This window comes from Sitophilus oryzae, unplaced genomic scaffold (assembly GCF_002938485.1).
Source record: "Sitophilus oryzae breed Bouriz unplaced genomic scaffold, Soryzae_2.0 scaffold_576_pilon_pilon, whole genome shotgun sequence".
In the NCBI taxonomy this organism is placed as follows: domain Eukaryota; kingdom Metazoa; phylum Arthropoda; class Insecta; order Coleoptera; family Curculionidae; genus Sitophilus; species Sitophilus oryzae.
Window position 1 is genome coordinate 1,403,923 of NW_022147169.1, and position 18,918 is coordinate 1,422,840.

General features: G+C 30.1%; 3 protein-coding genes across 4 annotated transcripts in view; all 3 read left to right on the forward strand.

Annotated features, from left to right (window-relative positions):
• The first annotated feature begins 772 nt into the window (after positions 1 to 772).
• On the forward strand, positions 773 to 7,100 carry LOC115887494. Its single transcript, XM_030906950.1, has 4 exons — positions 773 to 1,480; positions 1,543 to 1,675; positions 1,731 to 1,860; positions 6,744 to 7,100. Exons 1-4 carry the CDS (start codon positions 873 to 875, stop codon positions 6,827 to 6,829), a joined length of 957 nt encoding a protein of 318 aa, XP_030762810.1. The 5' UTR covers positions 773 to 872; the 3' UTR covers positions 6,830 to 7,100.
• A 452-nt stretch (positions 7,101 to 7,552) lies between these two features.
• Positions 7,553 to 13,455, forward strand: LOC115887495 (glycine cleavage system H protein, mitochondrial). Of its 2 annotated transcripts, XM_030906953.1 has the most exons (6): positions 7,553 to 7,760; positions 7,823 to 7,945; positions 8,064 to 8,143; positions 9,570 to 9,633; positions 9,690 to 9,821; positions 13,177 to 13,455. In XM_030906953.1, the coding sequence occupies exons 2-6, from the start codon at positions 7,828 to 7,830 to the stop codon at positions 13,275 to 13,277; spliced, it is 495 nt and encodes a 164-aa protein (XP_030762813.1). In that variant the 5' UTR covers positions 7,553 to 7,760; positions 7,823 to 7,827; the 3' UTR covers positions 13,278 to 13,455. The 2 variants fall into 2 exon arrangements, with proteins under 2 accessions (XP_030762813.1, XP_030762811.1); XM_030906951.1 differs by having other exon boundaries at positions 7,559 to 7,945.
• Positions 13,456 to 16,731: 3,276 nt separating this feature from the next.
• LOC115887487 (putative uncharacterized protein DDB_G0291812) overlaps positions 16,732 to 18,918 on the forward strand; it is a 43,507-nt gene continuing 41,320 nt past the window's right edge. Inside the window, exon 1 of the mRNA XM_030906939.1 lies at positions 16,732 to 16,793. The gene's annotated coding sequence lies outside the window, so the exon portion shown is untranslated. The remainder of the gene's footprint in view (positions 16,794 to 18,918) is intronic.

Consider the following 18,918-nt stretch of genomic DNA (forward strand, 5'->3'; position numbering starts at 1 on the left):
AACAATCTTCTAAATGTATATCCGTCATGCTGTAGCAGGGTTCGGAAAACTACATGTTACTTTTAAAAACTACATAAACTATATTACATGTAGTTAATGTAGTTTATGTAGAGGGTGTAGTTTATGTAATCTATGTATGTAACTTTCAAATATCAAAGGTTTGAGTTGAGGTTATAATAAGTCGAAGCTTTAGAAAACACAGTGTATTTAAGAAAACAGAAGAAATATGGCTTTAAATATAATATTCACACATCATATTATTTAGACCCCTCATACAAGCAATTCATAATATCAATACATAGTTTATTAACGTAGTTTTCATGTAGTTAATGAACGGGAAAAGACGTAGTTTTTGAAGAAAAACTACACTTAGTTAATCAGGTAAATTACGTCTTAATTAATTACTTTTGAACCCTGTGTAGAAGAGCTGTAGTAAACTTATGCCTCGTAATTCCGTTACCTAATTTTTATTTTTTTGTCGATAATTTTGTAGTAGCTGCGTTACGGACCTGTCCAGTGCATATTAACTGTAAAATTTACTTTGGTAAGTTTCTTCGGCTCCTTTCCTGCTCCTACAACTGCGTACAACACACGACGTCATGGTTTATTAATAAACAACACTCAAATTATCCATGAAAAATAAATATTTAATTTAGGGGAAAATCACAGAAAAACATGAACAAGAGCAAATGACACAAAACTACTACCAATATGGCTGGCTGATGTTACGCCCCTCTCCTCACTTACATATCTCCGTAGGCTAAACAAACAGCTGATATGTTCTGTGGATATGTTGACGTTTCACAAAAATAAACAGTTGTTGCAAAAATTGTTTATTAAATTATATTTAAGTTAAAAATGTTTAAAACAATATGCCTGAAATTTCTCAGGAACTTTTACAAAATGTAGTCAAAGAAGAGATACATAATGTGTTGGAACACTACCTCAAGTTGGAATGTTCACTAGAAGAGCTACAAGTTTCTATATTCTCTAGGAGACAAGAAAAACAAGAATTTAATAAGAAACGTATAGTATTAATTGTCTCGTTAACGTTTTTGCTCACTTCGATAATCTACCAGTTAAATATATTCAGCTTTATATTTGGAATACGATGCGTTATTCCGAACAATTATTTTATTTGGGAAGCAACAAGACCAATTTCAGACTGTAATTTTTGCTCAAATGTTACCAAACCTGTTATATTGCATAATGTTAGTAAAGAAACGTTTAATCCTTATGCATATTCCTCACAACCTATTGTTGCAAGGGGCGCTTTTTTATATTGGCCAGCTAAGACAAAATTCAGCTGGCATTTTTTTAAAGAACTTTATGCTGACATAGAAGACTCCTATAAAAGTGTGGAGGAGGAGTGCCAATTTCTACATTTTAAATCTGATTTTATTTCTATAAAGGATGTGTTTAGTATGAGTGAAGCTAGAAGTAATAATAAGCCTGGTGAAAGAAGTTGGTATGTTGGGTGGTAAGCAAGAAAATTGTTTTTTGCTAAAAACTACAAGTTTATAAAATCTGTTTTATTTTTAGGGGTAACTGTCATCCAGTAATTTTACAAGAAATGAGGAAATATTACTCTAAGCCTAATTTCTTGCCTGCAGATTCTGAAATACCTCATAAAGAGTATGTTTTCATGGGATACGATGATGGTGCAACTATGCATGTAGGAAAAATCTATGATTTGAAATATTGTTTATTATAAATTTAATGTTTTGTAGTTGGATTTTATAAATAGATTAATGTGGCAAGCTCAACTAAAAGGGGAGAAATTATGGAATTTGTTGCCACCTCCAGAGTGCCAAGCAGTCTGTAAACCAGTAGAGTTTAAAGTATATCCTGGTGATGGAGGTTAGTAATATTTGAAAAAATTGACAATTTGTAGTGATATACAGGATGATCTATATTTCCTAAATAGTCTAAAAATAAGGGTATGATTTTTCATGTGATTTTAGAAAAAGTTCATACAAACATGAGGTCTAAAATACTTCCTTTTTGATTTTGATCTACAGGATGTTAAAAAGATTAAAAACTTGAATTTCTGGCAATGTGTTGGAAACTATTATTTTTTAACGATATTTTATTTAATTTTGGTGTGTGGTTTCCAGTTAGAGTTCCAGAAAAGAGACCAACTACTATATTTTTATAATTTTTTATATTACCGGGATTGATATAATAAACAACTTGAAACACATTTGTTGCTTTGTGGGACAAACTGTATAAATAAGAGTTGATTTTTTATTCATTGTTAATGATTAATATAATACCGTATGATCGAGAAAAAACGGCGTCAGCGATGGCTATGTCATTTTAAATGTAAATTTATATGGGAAATGTCATTGATGTTCATTTCCCAGCAAACTGGACGTCGTTTTTTTTCGATCATACGGTACTTATATATTTACTAAGTAGAATTAAGATGAATTATTAAATGTTTGACGACATTATTGTAACTGTAAATAGTTCTTATATAGCTAAATGTTTATCTGAACAAATACTGCGGTATTTTCGCTTAGGGAGAAAAAGTGTCCGAAAGGTAAAGTCCTTTTGCTCGTTTTTTTAGACATATCTTATCTCACAGGCTATATCTGCAGAAGAATACCAAATCAGTTTTTTTTGCAATTTTTTTCCACGTATAAAAATTAGAAAATTCTTAATTATTATTTAGAAGAAAAACAATAAAAAATTAATAAAATCACTCAACTATTTTAACGATAACGACTGCACTGTTCTCCAAGCTCGGTCTACTACCGTTTTAATCGATCTTTCTGCTAAAAATTCAAAAATGAAATTTTCTCGAAAAAATGCAGTGGCGTACCATTTATTTTAAGCCGATTAAATTCGATTTTTTTTTATTTTTAACACTTTAGATCAACTGTGTTTTTAACAACTGTAGATTTTCATCTACAGTTGTTAAAAAGGGTAGTTTAGACCAAATGCAGTAAATAATTTGCCAAAATCATTATTTCGAGATAAACAATATTTTTTGTTATATAATCAATGTATAAGAAAGGGAGGTGTCTCTGTTGAGAATTTTTTTCAATATAATTTAATAGCCGTGGCACTTAGCACTCTATACAGGGTGGTCCGAACTGTATTCCGGAAACTTCAGCAGTATATCTGCAGATAAAAATAAGTAAAAAAGTTCGTATAAATGTATGTCCTAAAATGCTTAGTTTAGGAGATACCGGATGTAGAAGATTCATTTTTATTTCGATTGTTTCTAAATAATTTCTGAAGTGTCGTCAATATTTGGATGAAAATTGGGGTCTGGGAGTTTTTTGACATGAGAAATTTGATATTGATGTCAATATGATGCCGCTAAATGGCCCAGCAGCTGATGCGGCTTATATAAAATCCTTCTTCCTTCTTTCTTCTGATATCAATATGACTCCTACTTGTAAAGGGCGCCAACTACATGTTTTTTAACTGGTTTGAAGAGTAATAACTTTTCGTCCCTAAGTACCTGTATAAAACTACTGATTAAAAAAATATAAATTTACAATGTTTTTTACGCAAAAAACGTATCTCGGTAAAAATCGCTACGAATAATGGTTCTTAAGATATCTGGAATCTAAATTATCAATACATGTCATCATTGACATATATTAAACATGTTGACTAAATAGTTATTAGACTTAAATCATAAATTTGAAATGTTTTTGAGCCAAAAGTTCAACAGAAACTGTTTTATTGTCATTTTTTCGAAGAAAAATTTATGATTAATTTAAAGAAATAAAAAATAAATCTCAAATTTATCATTTCAGTCAAACAACGATCTACTCAACATGTTTATTAGCCGACCATATTAGGATCTAGGCCTATTAGGATCGGCAAAAAAAAAGTTTTTTTAATTTCACTCAAAATGAGTTACTTGGGTCATAAATGACCTAAATACAAAATATTTTCATGGTGTCTGTCTGTCTGTTTGTCTGTCTGTCCGTCTGTCCGTCTGTAACACGATAACTTAAAAACCGCTGAACCGATTTTAACCAAATTTGGCACAAAAATATTGTGGCACCCGAGAATCTGGCCATTAGTTTTTGGTGGGGGTGGGGGATTGGTAAGGGGGTATGGGAGGGGGTTAAAAATTTTAAAAAATCGTAACTCCAAAATTACAGTAGCTAGCAAAACGCGGTTTTCAAATTAAGATTAGGAATAATATTTGCAACAAAATTCATACATATATAAAAGCTCAAAGGGTTTTTTTGTTACATCCATCCCGCCGAAACTGCTTTACCAATCTTGATGATTATTTTTTTAAATGAAAGGTATATATGTCTAGATTTGTTATGAAGTATTTTTAAATTGTTGAATGGCTATTTCTTTGTGTAAATCGACTAAATATTAAAACATACCTGAAAAACACCTACACACAATACCTCCAAAAATAAATTATTTGTTATTGTCAGTGGTTTGTCAGTTAGATTATATATCAAGTTTTTAGATATTTTAGGGATCAGTTCATACAGCCAGCTTTAGATACATAAATATTAGAACAAAGGTTCGTTTAAACGACATTAGTGAATTAGCTACACAAAGCGATTTTAGGAAATTCATCCTCTTAGAGAGTAAAATTATGTCGGAACAATTTGTTGTATGAAAATTCCTTACTATGTGGTCTAGAAGAATGAAATCCTACAAAAAGAATTAGAAGAGATTTTTGAAATTCATCAACCAAATGGGTAAAGTTAGTAAAGATTTATATAAAACTTGGTGACCTCTGGATTATACACATAAAAATTGGCACAAAGGATCATTTAAAAGACATGAGTTAATTATTTGGATAAAGCGATTTTATGAAATTTATAATCTTAGGGAGTAGAATAGGGAATGAAAGTTTGCTGTACTAAAAAATGCGTTACTATAACATCTAGCAGTATAAAATTTTATACAAGGGTTTATTTAGTTGCACATCAATAATATAAACGAAATATTTCTTCTTCAATTATCCTTCAAGGAATAAAAAATAACTATAAATAAAGTATTAGTGCCCTTAATAAACCAAAGAAAGAGATGAAAAATAAAAAAAATATCAAGGGAGTATATTAAGTAAAGCCACAATTGAAAATTTCAAATATTCATTTGAAAAAAAACTTCATATTTCAAAACTATTTATTTTAGTAACACAGTTTATATGGGACCATAGGTAGGGGTTCTATCTATAGAGGGTAAATAATCATTTCACTATTTATTATTTTGGAGAGATTTTATTTTTTCAGATTTTGCAAAATTTCTTTGAAATTGACTTTGGTTCGATTTCGAAAATAATCTATATATAAATAAGAAATAAAAAACCGCCCTGGAAGATCGCCATCCACCCTCTATCCAACCATACATAATTAGTTTCAGTCAATGGAAGTAATTAGAAAAAATTGAAAAAAAGTGTTAAAAAAAGCAAGATTTCACAAACATTTTGTGGCCAAAATTGAACTTCTTTGAAATACTTTGATTTCGATAACTTCTAGAATTATTAAGATTTTGTATTTCAGACGGCTCTAATCAAAAGTTTTATTTTTGGTATACAAAGTGTGTCATAAAGTCATATACAGGCGATTAAAAAATAAAAAACGGTTTTTAAATTTTCGAATTTTCTTAAGTACATAATAATATTTAAAGAGAATAAAAATGCTCTTGAAATTTTGAATTGACGGCTTTTTATAAATTTTAAGTAAAAAATATGTAATAAGTCAAAAATAACAATATCGATTTTTTGTCGAGCGAGTCTTAAATAAGTGCAATTATTCGCGGTAGTAGGTATATTTGACCCCAGAAACACGATTATGAGTTTTTTCGCGAATTTTTTTTTTGAAAGTTTGGAATTTTTTGAAAAACCTTTTGAATTTTTTTTAGTTAAAAACCATAATTTGTTGATAATATGGCAACATAGATAGGCAGTAGATTAAATTTACAAGACAGAAAAATCCGAAAAGCTGCAGTGGTTCTCAAAATTTAAGCAAAAAATATTTTTTTTTGGAAATTTTTAAAGTAAAATAACTCAGTTATTTTGGAGATATTTGAAAAACGGTAAAGAGAAAATATGGTTTTTTAGGCCATTTTTTTTGTCAATAATGACATGTATTGACTAATACCATTCTAAATATCTTGAGAACGGTTGCTCGTATCGATTTTTACCAAGAGACATTTTTTACCTAAAAAATCACAGAAATGTATATTTGTTCACTCAGTAGTTTTATACAGGTACGGACGAAAAGTGATTACTCTTCAAAGCAGTAAAGTTAAAACGGATGTAGGTGGCGCCCTCTACAAGTAGGAGTTATATTGACATCAAAATCAAATTTCTCATGTCAAAAAACTCCCAGACACCAATTTTCATCCAAATATTGCCGTCACTTCAGAAATTATTTGGAAAAAATCGAAATAAAAATGAAACTTCTACACCCTGTATCTCCGAATGTAAGCATTTTACGATACCATTTATATGAAGTTTTCTACTTATTTTTATCTGCAGAATAAGCTGCTGAAGTTTCCGGAATACAGTTCGGACCACCCTGTATATATTGTTGGTGTTATGGAACATTTTACAAAAAAATTTTACAAACCGATTTTTTATCACATAGAACATTATTTACTTGTAGACTTCACATGTTCATATAATCTTTTTGTTTTAAAAACATATGAGGAATTACACCCAAAAAAAAATTAAATCACTTAAAAAATACCTGTATGTATAGTTCTTAAAGTATTTTTTTATTAATATATTTTTTTTTCAGTTTTGGTGGATACCAGAGTATGGTATCATGCCACTACTATTCCCAATGGTCAGTTTAGCCTCTCAGTACAATCTGAATATGGTTAATTTCTTTTTAATATAAAACATTTTCAAGTACTAAGTAAAGAATGAAAATAGTTTATCAAAATAGTTTTTGATTTTTTGTATTTTGAACATTTCAGTTACTATATCCAAGTTTTGATCATTATGAATTTAAAATGTATATATACTTCTTTGTAAAGTTAGTCTTGCCATCACCCCAAATTATGTCATTTCTATACAATATGTTAATATTTATATAAAACTTATTTGAATCGTAGAATATACCAAGTGATTGCGACAAATATTTATCTTTATACCAAAGCTTACATAAGTACTATTTTATTTTAAAACTTTTTATTTTAGATTTTATTATTCACCTATTTCTAGTCTAAAAAATAATTTTCATATTTAGCGATACTAGTTTATTGTCAGTAGAGTACAATTTTTGTAGTTACCAGTATTTTGTATGCCATCGTATATTTATTTATTTTTGTTTGTAGTGCCATTTTTTTGCCATGCAGCTAATTTATTTTTATTTTAGTTTTATCAATAAATATTTTACTTAATATTAAAATGTCTTTTAATTTCTACCAATTTCTACAATTAAAAAAGATAATTTTACTTACTTTTTCCTTTATCGTTCTCCATTTATTATTTTTCTGTTTCCATTAAACTAGTTTTAAACAAGCATACCCCCTGCTACGCCTCTGCGTTGCTCAACTATAAAATACAAAAAGTTTCTAAAAGATGGCGCAGGTCAAGAATGTCAAAGATTTTAAATTTAGAGGTTATTAAATTGAATTTATTTTTTTCTTAAATTTTTATCGAAGACGTTCTCGTGTTCTAAACATAATTTTAAGGCGGAATAATATATTAAGTAATTAAATTTCGTCATTTTAAAAATAAACGACTTATGACACCGAGCTGTTAAGATAACTTAAATTTGCTACACCAACTAGACGGAATCCGAGAATCGGTCAGTATTTGAACGAATTTGTGATAAAAGCGGTCAAAATTTAATTCTGGTTTTCTTATCAGTTAAAATGGCAGTGGTTCCACGTATTTGGTGCAGTTTTTCAAAGGGAGTTTTCCACAACAACCAATTTTTTACGAAATCTTCTAACCTGAAATCGTTTCATACTTCTTTATCAGTTTTTTCAGGTGAGGAAGCACGAGTTCGTCTTTTTAAAGATGTGTCGTAATTTTAAGCATGATAATAAGATGCCTTATTGTAGTACATTCTAGTTTTGCCATGTTTAATTTAGAAAATATTTTCTAGAGAAACTATTCACCGCAAAGCATGAATGGGTGCAGGTAGATGGTAAAATTGGAACTGTAGGGATCTCAGATTATGCACAGGTAATTAAGAACTAAAAGCTATTGTAAATATTAATCTGTTAATTCAAGATAATTCTGAGCACATGTAGATGTTCATGTGTGCTAAAATTAGAATTTCTTATCCACATAATTTTAAGTTTGCAGGAGTTTCTAATAAATAAAAACAGTATTACAATAAGTATTGCATGTATTTTACAATCTTCATAGTTTTGCATTACATAACAATAATTATCTTGGAGGTTTTTTGTTCTCTAAACTTTGCATAAATTTTCAATAGGTAATCAAAAATAGTTCATATGTACAAGGTGACCCAGTGTTCCAAAAAGCTCTATATCAAGTTTTCTATTTGAGATTTTCGATCCAATTATTTTGGAAATGTGTATTGTATAGATGTGCACATTTAAAAAAAAATCATTGACTTACAGGGATCATACATTTTTTTTAAGAGAATGCTGCATATTTTGTTCTACACTCTTTTTTAATAAATAATAAATGAATGTAGTTTTCATCCAATTTTATGTTTTGATAAATAATTTTTATATATAAAATTGATGTTTATACCGGGTGCATCTCAAAAGTGGTTCACCCCTATAACTTTTTTATTTTTTCGGATAAAAAAACGAGATTTGGTATGTTAGTATATAACATAAATTATCTATTTAGTAATTTCTGTTTCACCAGAAATTACTAAAACTTTTGATTTTTAAATGGCACCCTCGGTATTTTTTTAACATAAAATGACATTCTGACATATCATGAGAATGACATATCATATGTTAACTTTTGACATTCTCACTTAATAAAAATCGTATTTAAATTTCAATCTAGAGTGCCATGGCTATGTTAAAAACACTAATAATTCTTAATCAAGGAGCCTTGGAAAAATAGGTTTGGTCGTCTAATTTTTGAATAATTTAACACCCTGTATCGTTAAAACTATGTATAACTACAAAATCCTTGACAGTTATAGATGTGTCATTTTAATTTCAAAGTAGTTTATTTTATTTTACAAAGAAATAAATTAATAGTTACTCCAAAATATTGCGAAAAAAAGACAAGTGATTACTCCAAAATATTGTGAAAAAACTATTGAAAACTTAAAAAAACTAATTGAGTTATTTTATTTAAAAAAAAACAGTATGTAATAATACAAAGCAAACAAGGATGTATTTTAAACAAAACACCACATACAAAAAAAATTTATAAAAAAGAACTATTTCTTAATTTCAAGCTTCGAGAAACTTCCTGCATTTATTATTATACTTATTGATATAACTTATGTATCTATGAAATAATTTTAAAATGTAGATTACTATTGCCAGCTTATTTTATAAACAAGATAGGAGTAAAAATATCAAACATATATAGAATTTTGATATAACCTTTTTTTGATACACTGGGGTCCTGACTCACCCTGTATACGAAAATTTTGATGATTTTGGTTTAGGAAGCCCTGGGTGACGTAGTTTATGCTCAGCTACCCGACGTAGGAACGGTGGTTAAACAGAAAGGTAAAACAAGCCATATGTCGTTCGTTTCGTTTATTCTTAAAATTAGTCTTTGGCAGATGAATGTGGGGCCCTAGAAAGTGTCAAAGCAGCTAGCGAAATCTACAGTCCGCTCAGTGGGAAAGTTGTTGAGAAAAATGTAGCAGTGGAAGAGACTCCATCTTTAATTAACTCATCTTGTTATGACAAAGGTACGTGGTTTATAGTAAATACAGGGTGGTCCGAACTGTATTCCGGAAACTTCGGCAGCATATTCTGCAGATAAAAATAAGTAAAAAAGTATATAAATGTATGTCCTAAAATGCTTAATTTCGGAGATGCAGGGTGTAGAAATTTGATTTTTATTTCGTTTTTTTTCCAAATAATTTATAAAGTAACGTTAATATTTGGATGAAATCTTGTGTCTGGGAGTTTTTTGACATGAGAAATTTGATTTTGATGTCAATATGACTCCTACTTGTAGAGGGCGCCACCTACATATGCTTTAACTGGTTTGAAGAGTAATAACTTTTCATCCATACCTATATAAAACTACTGAGTAAAAAAATATACATTTAGATTTTTTTTACATAAAAAAGGTCTCTTGGTAAAAATTGCTACGAGTAATGGTTCTCGAGATATTTGAAATTGAATTTACCAACACCTGTCATCATTGACAAATTAAACATGTTGACCAAATAGTTATTAGACTGAAATATTAAATTTGAAATCTTTTTGAGCCAAAAGTTCAACAGAAACTGTTTATTCATCATTTTTTCGCAGAAAAAATTATGATTAATTTCAAAAAATAAAAATTTATTATTTCAGTCAAGTAACTCTATTCAACGTGTGCTTATTTTTTGTCAATAATGACATGTATTAACAATTTCCATTTTAAATATCTTGAGAACGGTTGCTCGTAGCGATTTTTATCAAGAGACATTTTTTACGTAAAAAGTCATGGAAATGTATATTTTTTAAATCAGTAGTTTTATACAAGTACCGTCGAAAAGTTATTATTTTTCAAAACAGTCAAAATGCATGTATGTAGGTGGCGCCCCCTACAAATAGGAGTCATTTTGACATCAAAATCAAATTTCTCGTGTCACAAAACTCCCAGACACCAATTTTCATCCAGATATTGACGTTACTTATTTAGAAAAATTATTATTTAGAAAAAATCGAAATAAAAATGAAACTTCTACACCCTGTATCTCCGAAACTAAGCATTTTAGAACATACATTTATACAAACTTTTTTACCTATTTTTATCTGCAGAATATGCTGTCGAAGTTTCCGGAATACAGTTCGGACCACCCTGTAGATAATATTAATAAATAATTTTATTCGCTTTCACCAGATTTGTACCGTATGATCACAAAAAAACGGCTTTATAATATCTCCGAAAATTTTGCGAGCTATAATAACATTGTGAATGTCAGGAGAGATGGCAAACTGCGATTAAATCGCAGCGATTTTAAAATCACAATCGCAACCTGTGATTGTCTCTCATAGGAAACTGCGATTGCGATTTCTTCTATTTGCGAGTTTCAATTTAGGCAACCAGTATCACTATAGCTGCGATTTGCGACTTTGTTGAGATGTGCGATTTTGCTGCGATTGTGATTTTGTAAACTGTTAATACCGGGATTTCTATCTGAGAGTTTGAATTTTTAGGAGTTTCGATTTGCGATATTGTTGCGAATGTAATTTTGATATTATTTATTTATAGAGAAGGTATTATTTTTCTAGGGCCACGATCATAATATACCGGGTGTTTCTCAAGAGTAATTCACCCTTATAACTTTTTTATTTTTTTCTGATAAAAAAACGAGATTTGGTATGTTAGTATATGACATAAATTAGGATTGATTGACGTATTCAATTGTTTTAGTCACTTCCTGTTTCACCGGAAAGGACTACAACTTTTGATTTTTAAATGACATCCTCGGTATTTTTTTTTACTTTATTCAATAGAAAATTACACTCCGAATAGAATAGCAATCATTGGCAACTTTTGACATTTTCGCTTACAAAATCGTATTTTAAATTTCAATCTAGAATGTCATGGCTGTGTTAAAAACGCTAATTTTAATCAAGATGCCTTGGAAAATATCGCTTATTGTTTTTTGCATCTTGTTCTGGTCAGTTCAAATATGCTCAAATCGTATTTTTAACATATCTCAATTTTTTCAAATGGAACGAGGGTGGCTCATTGGCATATTTAGAAAAAGCATTTTTTAAGAATAATTTGGTTTGGTAAATATTAAAATCGCAATCGCAGGTTACAGTCGCTGCGATTTAAAAATCGCAATCACAGTTTCAATTGCGATTGGAGAATCGCAATTTTGCTCATCTTTAGTCAGTCAGGACAGAGGAGGCCCTTTTAATAAGTAGTACGATTAATGTAGGATTAAAAAAAATTAAAAACACAAAAATGGCTGAATGGTGACTGATGCCCATTTAACAAATCACGATTCATATTCTTTCACCGGATATACTGTAGTAATAATTTGGGAACACGCCATTTAATAAACGAACCAAACAATTATTTTTCTTCATTATGTTATCTTATTTACTAGCGATGGAATAATCTGAACAAATATTTTTTTTGGTAAAGTTGAAAAGTTCATTGCTGCAGTAATTTGTTTAAGCGGTCTACAAATATTTGATTGTGATGTAATTGATTGATATGAGATGACCCCCTGCGGCTTTGCCAAAACATTTTAAATAATATTTTGTCGCAACATGATGTATTGGTTTTCGAAATTTGATTTATTCTCATTAAATGAGGAAAAAACATGGAAATATTTCGTAAAAATATTTTTGTAATTTGATGTTTATTAATTTTATTTCCCCGGAGAGGGTTGATAATTGTTTTATTATCTACCGGGTGCGTCTCAAAAGTGGGTCACCCCTGTAACTTTTTTATTTCTTCAGAAAAAAAAACGAGATTTAGTATGTTAGTATATGACATAAATTAGGATTGATTGACGTTTTCAATTGTTTTCTGTCACTTCCTGTTTCACCGGAAATGTTTGTTGAATAGTTTGGTACAACACATACTTAGTATTTTGAGTCAAATTTTCGGTATTAACACAGCCATGACACTCTAGAATAATATTTAAAATACTATTTTTTTTTCTTTAAGCGAAATTGCCAAAAATTGATATATGAGATGTCATTCTATTCAGAATGTCATTTTCTATAGAATAAAGTAAAAAAAATATCGAAGGTGCCATTTAAAAATCAAAAGTTGCAGTCATTTCCGGTGAAATAGGAAGTGACCGACAACAATTGAATACGTCAATCAATCCTGATTTACCTCATATTACTAACGTACCAAATATCGTTTATTTATCTGAAAAATAAATAAAAAAGTTATAGGGATGAGCCACTTTTTAGAAACACAAGGGGGTCAAAAAGAGTGTTGTGAATTGTTTCGAGAAAAGGATAGTACGGCTGTGTTTGCCGATTATAGTAAATTATTTTAGATAATAAAATATCAGTTGTGTTTTAATAAAAAAACGAAACCAAACCAAACCAAACATACGTAATTTGTTACAGGGTGGTTGTTTAAATTGGAGTTGACCAACGAGACTGAACTATCAGAGCTGATGAAAGAAGACAAGTACAAAGAATTTCTTAAAACGGAAGAATCTCATTGATACACGATATACACGTGCGTTTTTTTCTACTCAGTGAATAAATTATTTTAATAAGTACAATTATTCTTATCTCAGCGTTAAGAGAGGTTATCATGTTTTGTTTATATATTATAAAAACTAGAAGCTATTAAATTTATTAAAACTACCATTTTTTGTTAAATATAGTTATAGGATATATATGTTTTAAAAAGTTTTTATCTTGTTTTATTTAAATTATTTTTTGGCTAGATCGTATGATATACAGAGTTCGGCATTAGTGCCGGGCATCATCCTATAATAAAAAACTACTACAGGGTGGCTCAAAAAAGTTTGAGTGGATGGCGATGATTTTTTTTTAAATGGAACACTCTGTATATTATTGCATTTTTGGCTTCCTTTCTGATCACTTTACATATGTTTTGATAGTTTCAGCGATATTAAAAAATAAATAAAAAATATCTTTTACAACCTTTTTTTAAATACAAGAAATGTCCTGAAATCAAAACTATACTAGGTATGTACTATAGTTGGTCTGTACTTACTTTGCTATAAATATTGTAATCTTAAACCAAACAGGGTGTTCAAGATTCTATACCAAACTTTTTAAAATTAAAATAAATTTTCTTCGTTTTTATTATCGTTTCGGTATATTATTCTTTTATTTAGATGGAGAATAATTGAAAATGAACAACGAGTGAGAGTGAATGAGAGGGGGGGGGGGTTAATCACTGCGACCTTAAAGATCTAGATATTGTATATCTGTACCCTAGAAGCAAACTGCGTTAAGTCCAAAATTGGCATGTTTAAGTCATTCCAAAAAATGTTTGTATAATTTATTTAAAAAACTGTGTTATTTCATTTAAGTTCAAAATATAAGTTAGTCATATACCAAATATTACAATATTACAATTAAAAATAACTGAGTAATTAGGAACCTCAAAAAAGAGCTTCATTTTTTGAGGGGGAACTTCGTTCTTTCTTCATTTCAATTCGTTTTTCTCAAAACTGTGTTTTGTGACCTAACATACCTAGTTTGCTTCTGGAGTTCAGATATGGGTTTTAAATTATAACAGTATTTTTTGTTTGTAATGATTTTTGTCTGGTACTTTACCGTTGAAAGAGCCATATAGATATGTAATAAAAATGCAAATATTTGCGGAATAAAAATTTAAAATACTATAAATTTAAAAAATGTCCATTTTTAAAAAATTAGATAGGCATGATTTTTACTCTTTTAATAATAAATGCCTACTAGTAAAAAATGCGAAAGAAAAATAAAGAAGGCATAAATGCAAACAAGACCGGACTCAAAATATACAGAGTGATTCAGATTTTGCTAGAATAACTTCAGGAATCTCTCTCTCGATAGAACTAACCGAAATAATGATAGTTTGTATTATAAACCATTAGAATTAGAATTAGTGGGAGGGGGGTTAATCACTGCGACCTTACAGATCTATTGTGTCCCCCTTTCTTGAGTTATAACTCATCATACAGTCCCAGGGCTTTGACAAAAGCCAGTATCTGGGACGGTTTTATAGAGGGTAGTTCAGTACTCCAATATCAGTCGTACCAAAATTCATGGCACGAATGGTTGTCGTCTCGGCGCACTCAGTGATGAGGTGTACTGGTGTTTTCCCATCTTCCCCACAGAATCTGCATTCGCCGTTTCTTCTTAGTTTCAATCTACTGAGGTGTTCATTGAGGAGACAGTGTCCTGTTAAAAACCCCGTGACAATCCGAAGATTGTTCTTACTTAAACCAGGAAGATCTGTATTCAATTAACAATGTGAAAAACCAGGTGGGCAACACTCTTGACTTAATATTAACAAATATAACTGAGGCAGAAGTACATGAATGTAGTGAGGAGGAATCTTCCAAGTTCTTGAGTTCCGCCTTGAGTTGGTTACCACTTGGAAAGCAGAACGGTCCAGTTAGTGGAGTGTTCGCTCCTTTTCTAGCTAGATTATTTGCTTTTTCATTGCCTTCTATCCCTTGGTGAGCAGGCACCCAGAGTAGGAGGTCTTTGTTTTCTTTTTCGCTAACCTAATTTATTCAGCATCTCAGATGCATTCTTAAAACCAATTATAGAATTGATTATAAAACTGAGTTGATCGCTTTTAACGCTGCTTGATCAGACAAGATGGCTATTTCTTGTCTCCAATAGTTCCTATCTAAGATAAGTTGTACGCATCTTTCGATAGCGTAGATTTCTGCCTGTAGGATACTAGGGTAAGTGCCCATTGGTTCGGAGTATTTAGCTCTCGACCCAAATACTCCGATCCCTGTTCCCGTATTGGTTTTGGAAGCATCAGTATACCAAGTTATGGTATGGTCTTTTAACTGCTGGGCAAGCGTTTCGCTCTTCCAATCTTTTTATTGCTCAATACTTTTATTGCTCAAAGTTGTACGTTCTTGGAATCGTCCACTGGGAGTTGCAGGAGTGGTATTTCCTTTTTATTATAATATTATTATAAACCATACTCCAAAAACGCTTCCGCTTGGAATAAAATGGCGCTAAAATTTGAATTATTTTTCATACAGCGGCATGCTGCTAATTAAGTAACATTTTTCGAACGCAGTTGAGCTTTGTCCGGAATTTTGTGGAGTATCTCGAAAACTAATAAGCGACATATCAAAAAAATTTAAGAACAAGAAAAGTTAGCAAAAAGATGGAAGGTATCAGAAAAAAATACAAATTTATTATTATTATTATATAATTTTCACACATATCAGCCACGTTGTCCTTAGTATTTAACCAAACACTTGCGTATTTAGATCCTCTGGCTTAGGAGTAATAAAATAAAAACCTAAAAATAATTCAAATTTTGGCGCCAGTTTACTCCAAGCGGAAGCGTTTTTGGGGTATGGTTTATAATACAAACTATCATTATTTCGGTTTGTTCTATCGAGATACCTGCAGTTATTCTAGTAAAATCTGAATCACCCTGTATTGATTAAAAACAAGCGTAATTATTATGCTAATTGACAAACAACAAAAAAAAATTATAGCAAAGAAATGTCGTAGTAATTTTAAAAATAGACAATAATAGAGCAAAATCGATTTTTTATTATCATTACTTTCTGTTTCCAAACACAAGTAATTTAAAATTTAGACAATTTCTTTTCTGAGATTAAAACATATCAAAAATAAACATTGACTCACACGCCATTAGCGTTTCAATTTTTTTCACCATATGTCTCCATTGAAACTCAATTTAACTAATTATGTATATTTCTTAAATTTTTGATTTTGATCATGTCACCATATAAGTTTGTAAATGTTCATTCCAGAGGTCACCTACGTTTTGTACAGAACATGGAACTAACTACAGGATGAATAAAGTAAAATAATTATAATAAAAATAAATATATTCTTTTAGGTTATCTAATTAAAAAAAATGTAATTAGATTTAACGCCACCAATGAACCCAAGTACAAGTGTTTTGATTACATTTTGTCATTTAGAGTATGTCTTGAAACAAAGGCGGAGTTAATTAGTCTATGTGCTAACGACATTATTTAAATGTTGTTGGGGTAAGTGAAAAACAGAATAATTTATAAAAAATATGTTCCAGTATTATTAGGAAATAGGAAATATATGTATAAGGTGGTCGTAACTGTGTTACGGAAACTTCGGCAGCATATTTTGCACATAAAAATAAGTAAAAAAGTTCGTATAAATGTATGTCCTAAGATGCTTAGTTTCGGAGATACAGGGTGTTGAATTTTCATTTTTATTTCGAGTTTTTCCAAATAATTTCTAAACGCCAATATTTGGATGAAATTTGGTGTCTGGGAGTTTTTTTGACATGAGAAATTTGATTTTGATGTCAATATGACTCCTATTTGTAGGGGGCGCCACCTACATGTGTTTTAACTGTTTTGAAGAGTAATAACTATTCGTTCAGTACCTGTATAAAACTACTGTGAAAAAATATACATTTCCGTGACTTTCTACGTAAAAAATATCTCTTGTTAAAAATCGCTACGAGCATCCGTTCTCAAAATATTTAGAATGGAAATAGTCAATACGTGTCATTATTGACAAAAAATAAACACGTCAAATAGTTATTTGACTGAAATATTAAATATGGGAAATTTTTATTTTTTTTAAATTAATCATAAATTTTTCTGCGAAAAAATTATGATAAAACAGTTTCTGTTGAACTTTTGGCACAAAAACATTTCAAATTTATGATTTTAGTCTAATAAGTATTTAGTCAACATGTTTAATTTATGTCAATGATGACAGGTATCGAAAATTTTGATTCCAAATATTTCGAGAACCATTACTTGTAGCGATTTTTAGCAAGAGAACTTATTTGCGTAAAAAACGTCGTAAATGTATATTTTTTTTACTCAGTAGTTTTATACTAAGGTTTTATACAGGTTCGGACGAAAAATTATTACTCTTCAAACCAGTTAAAAAATATGAAGGTGGCGCCCTTTACAAGTAGGAATCATATTGACGTCAAAATCAAATTTCTCATGTCAAAAAACTCCCAGACACCAATTTTCATCCAAATAGTGACGTGGCTTCCTAAATTATTTGGAAAAAAATCAAATAAAAATGAAATTTCTACACCCTGTATCTCCGAAACTAAGCATTTTAGGACATACATTAATACGAACTTTCTTACTTATTTTTATCTGCAAAATATGCTGCCGAAGTTTCCGGACTACAATTCGGACCACCCCGTATATTTATGGAATAATTAAATAAAATATTACATTTAACTTTGCAATTGGATCAGTTTTAATAATTTTTGGCTATTCCAAGCGTACGTCCTATGTTCCAAAAGGACTAAAACCCCGTCTAAACATACTAATATTTACCTTACCTTTTGTCTGTTATTTAAAACGAAAAAACGTTTATAGAACTGACAGCAGTTCTCTAGATGGGCTTCTGTTTTAGCCTTCTGATTCTCAATAATACATACAGGGTGACGCACCTCATACGCCTGGATTAATTATACAAAAACGGAAAGATGTAGAAACAAAATATTTTATTGGTATATGTGGGAAGACAATGTGCATAATTTAAAATGACTTTAAAATGTATCGGGTGTGTCAGAACTAAGATCCATACCAAAGTTATATTTTTTCTTATGGAACACCCGGTATTTTATTTCATTTTTGAATTCCTGGACATAAAATAAGGCATTATATAAGGATTTAATATGTTTGGAAGCTTTGGTTTTTGAAATATTTAAAATATGCATGCATAAAAAAGTTTGCCTACACCCTGTACAGGGTGGGTCAAATTCAACGCTTTTAAATGGAAACACCCTTTTCTGTAGGAGATAGACGAAAACTAATATCGGTGTCTGGAGCTCAATATTCATCAAAAACATGATGGTGAAAACCGCACATCAATATCTGTTACCGTTTCGGAGTTACGGGGTGTTTTTCAAAAATGTGCATTTTTAACAAATCCCTGTAACTTTTTTGCTATGGAAAATTTTGTATTTCTATGAAAACATTTCCAAAGCACCTTTTTACGTAGAATTTAATGGTTTAAGTATAATTTTTTTAATTTAAAAAAGTAGAAAAAAAATTCAAAGTCTCGGTCTCAACGTTTGTTACAATGTTCGCTCTGCTATCACGTAAAATTCGCTCAAATATACGTTCAGCATCATTAAAACAACACTGTTTTGAT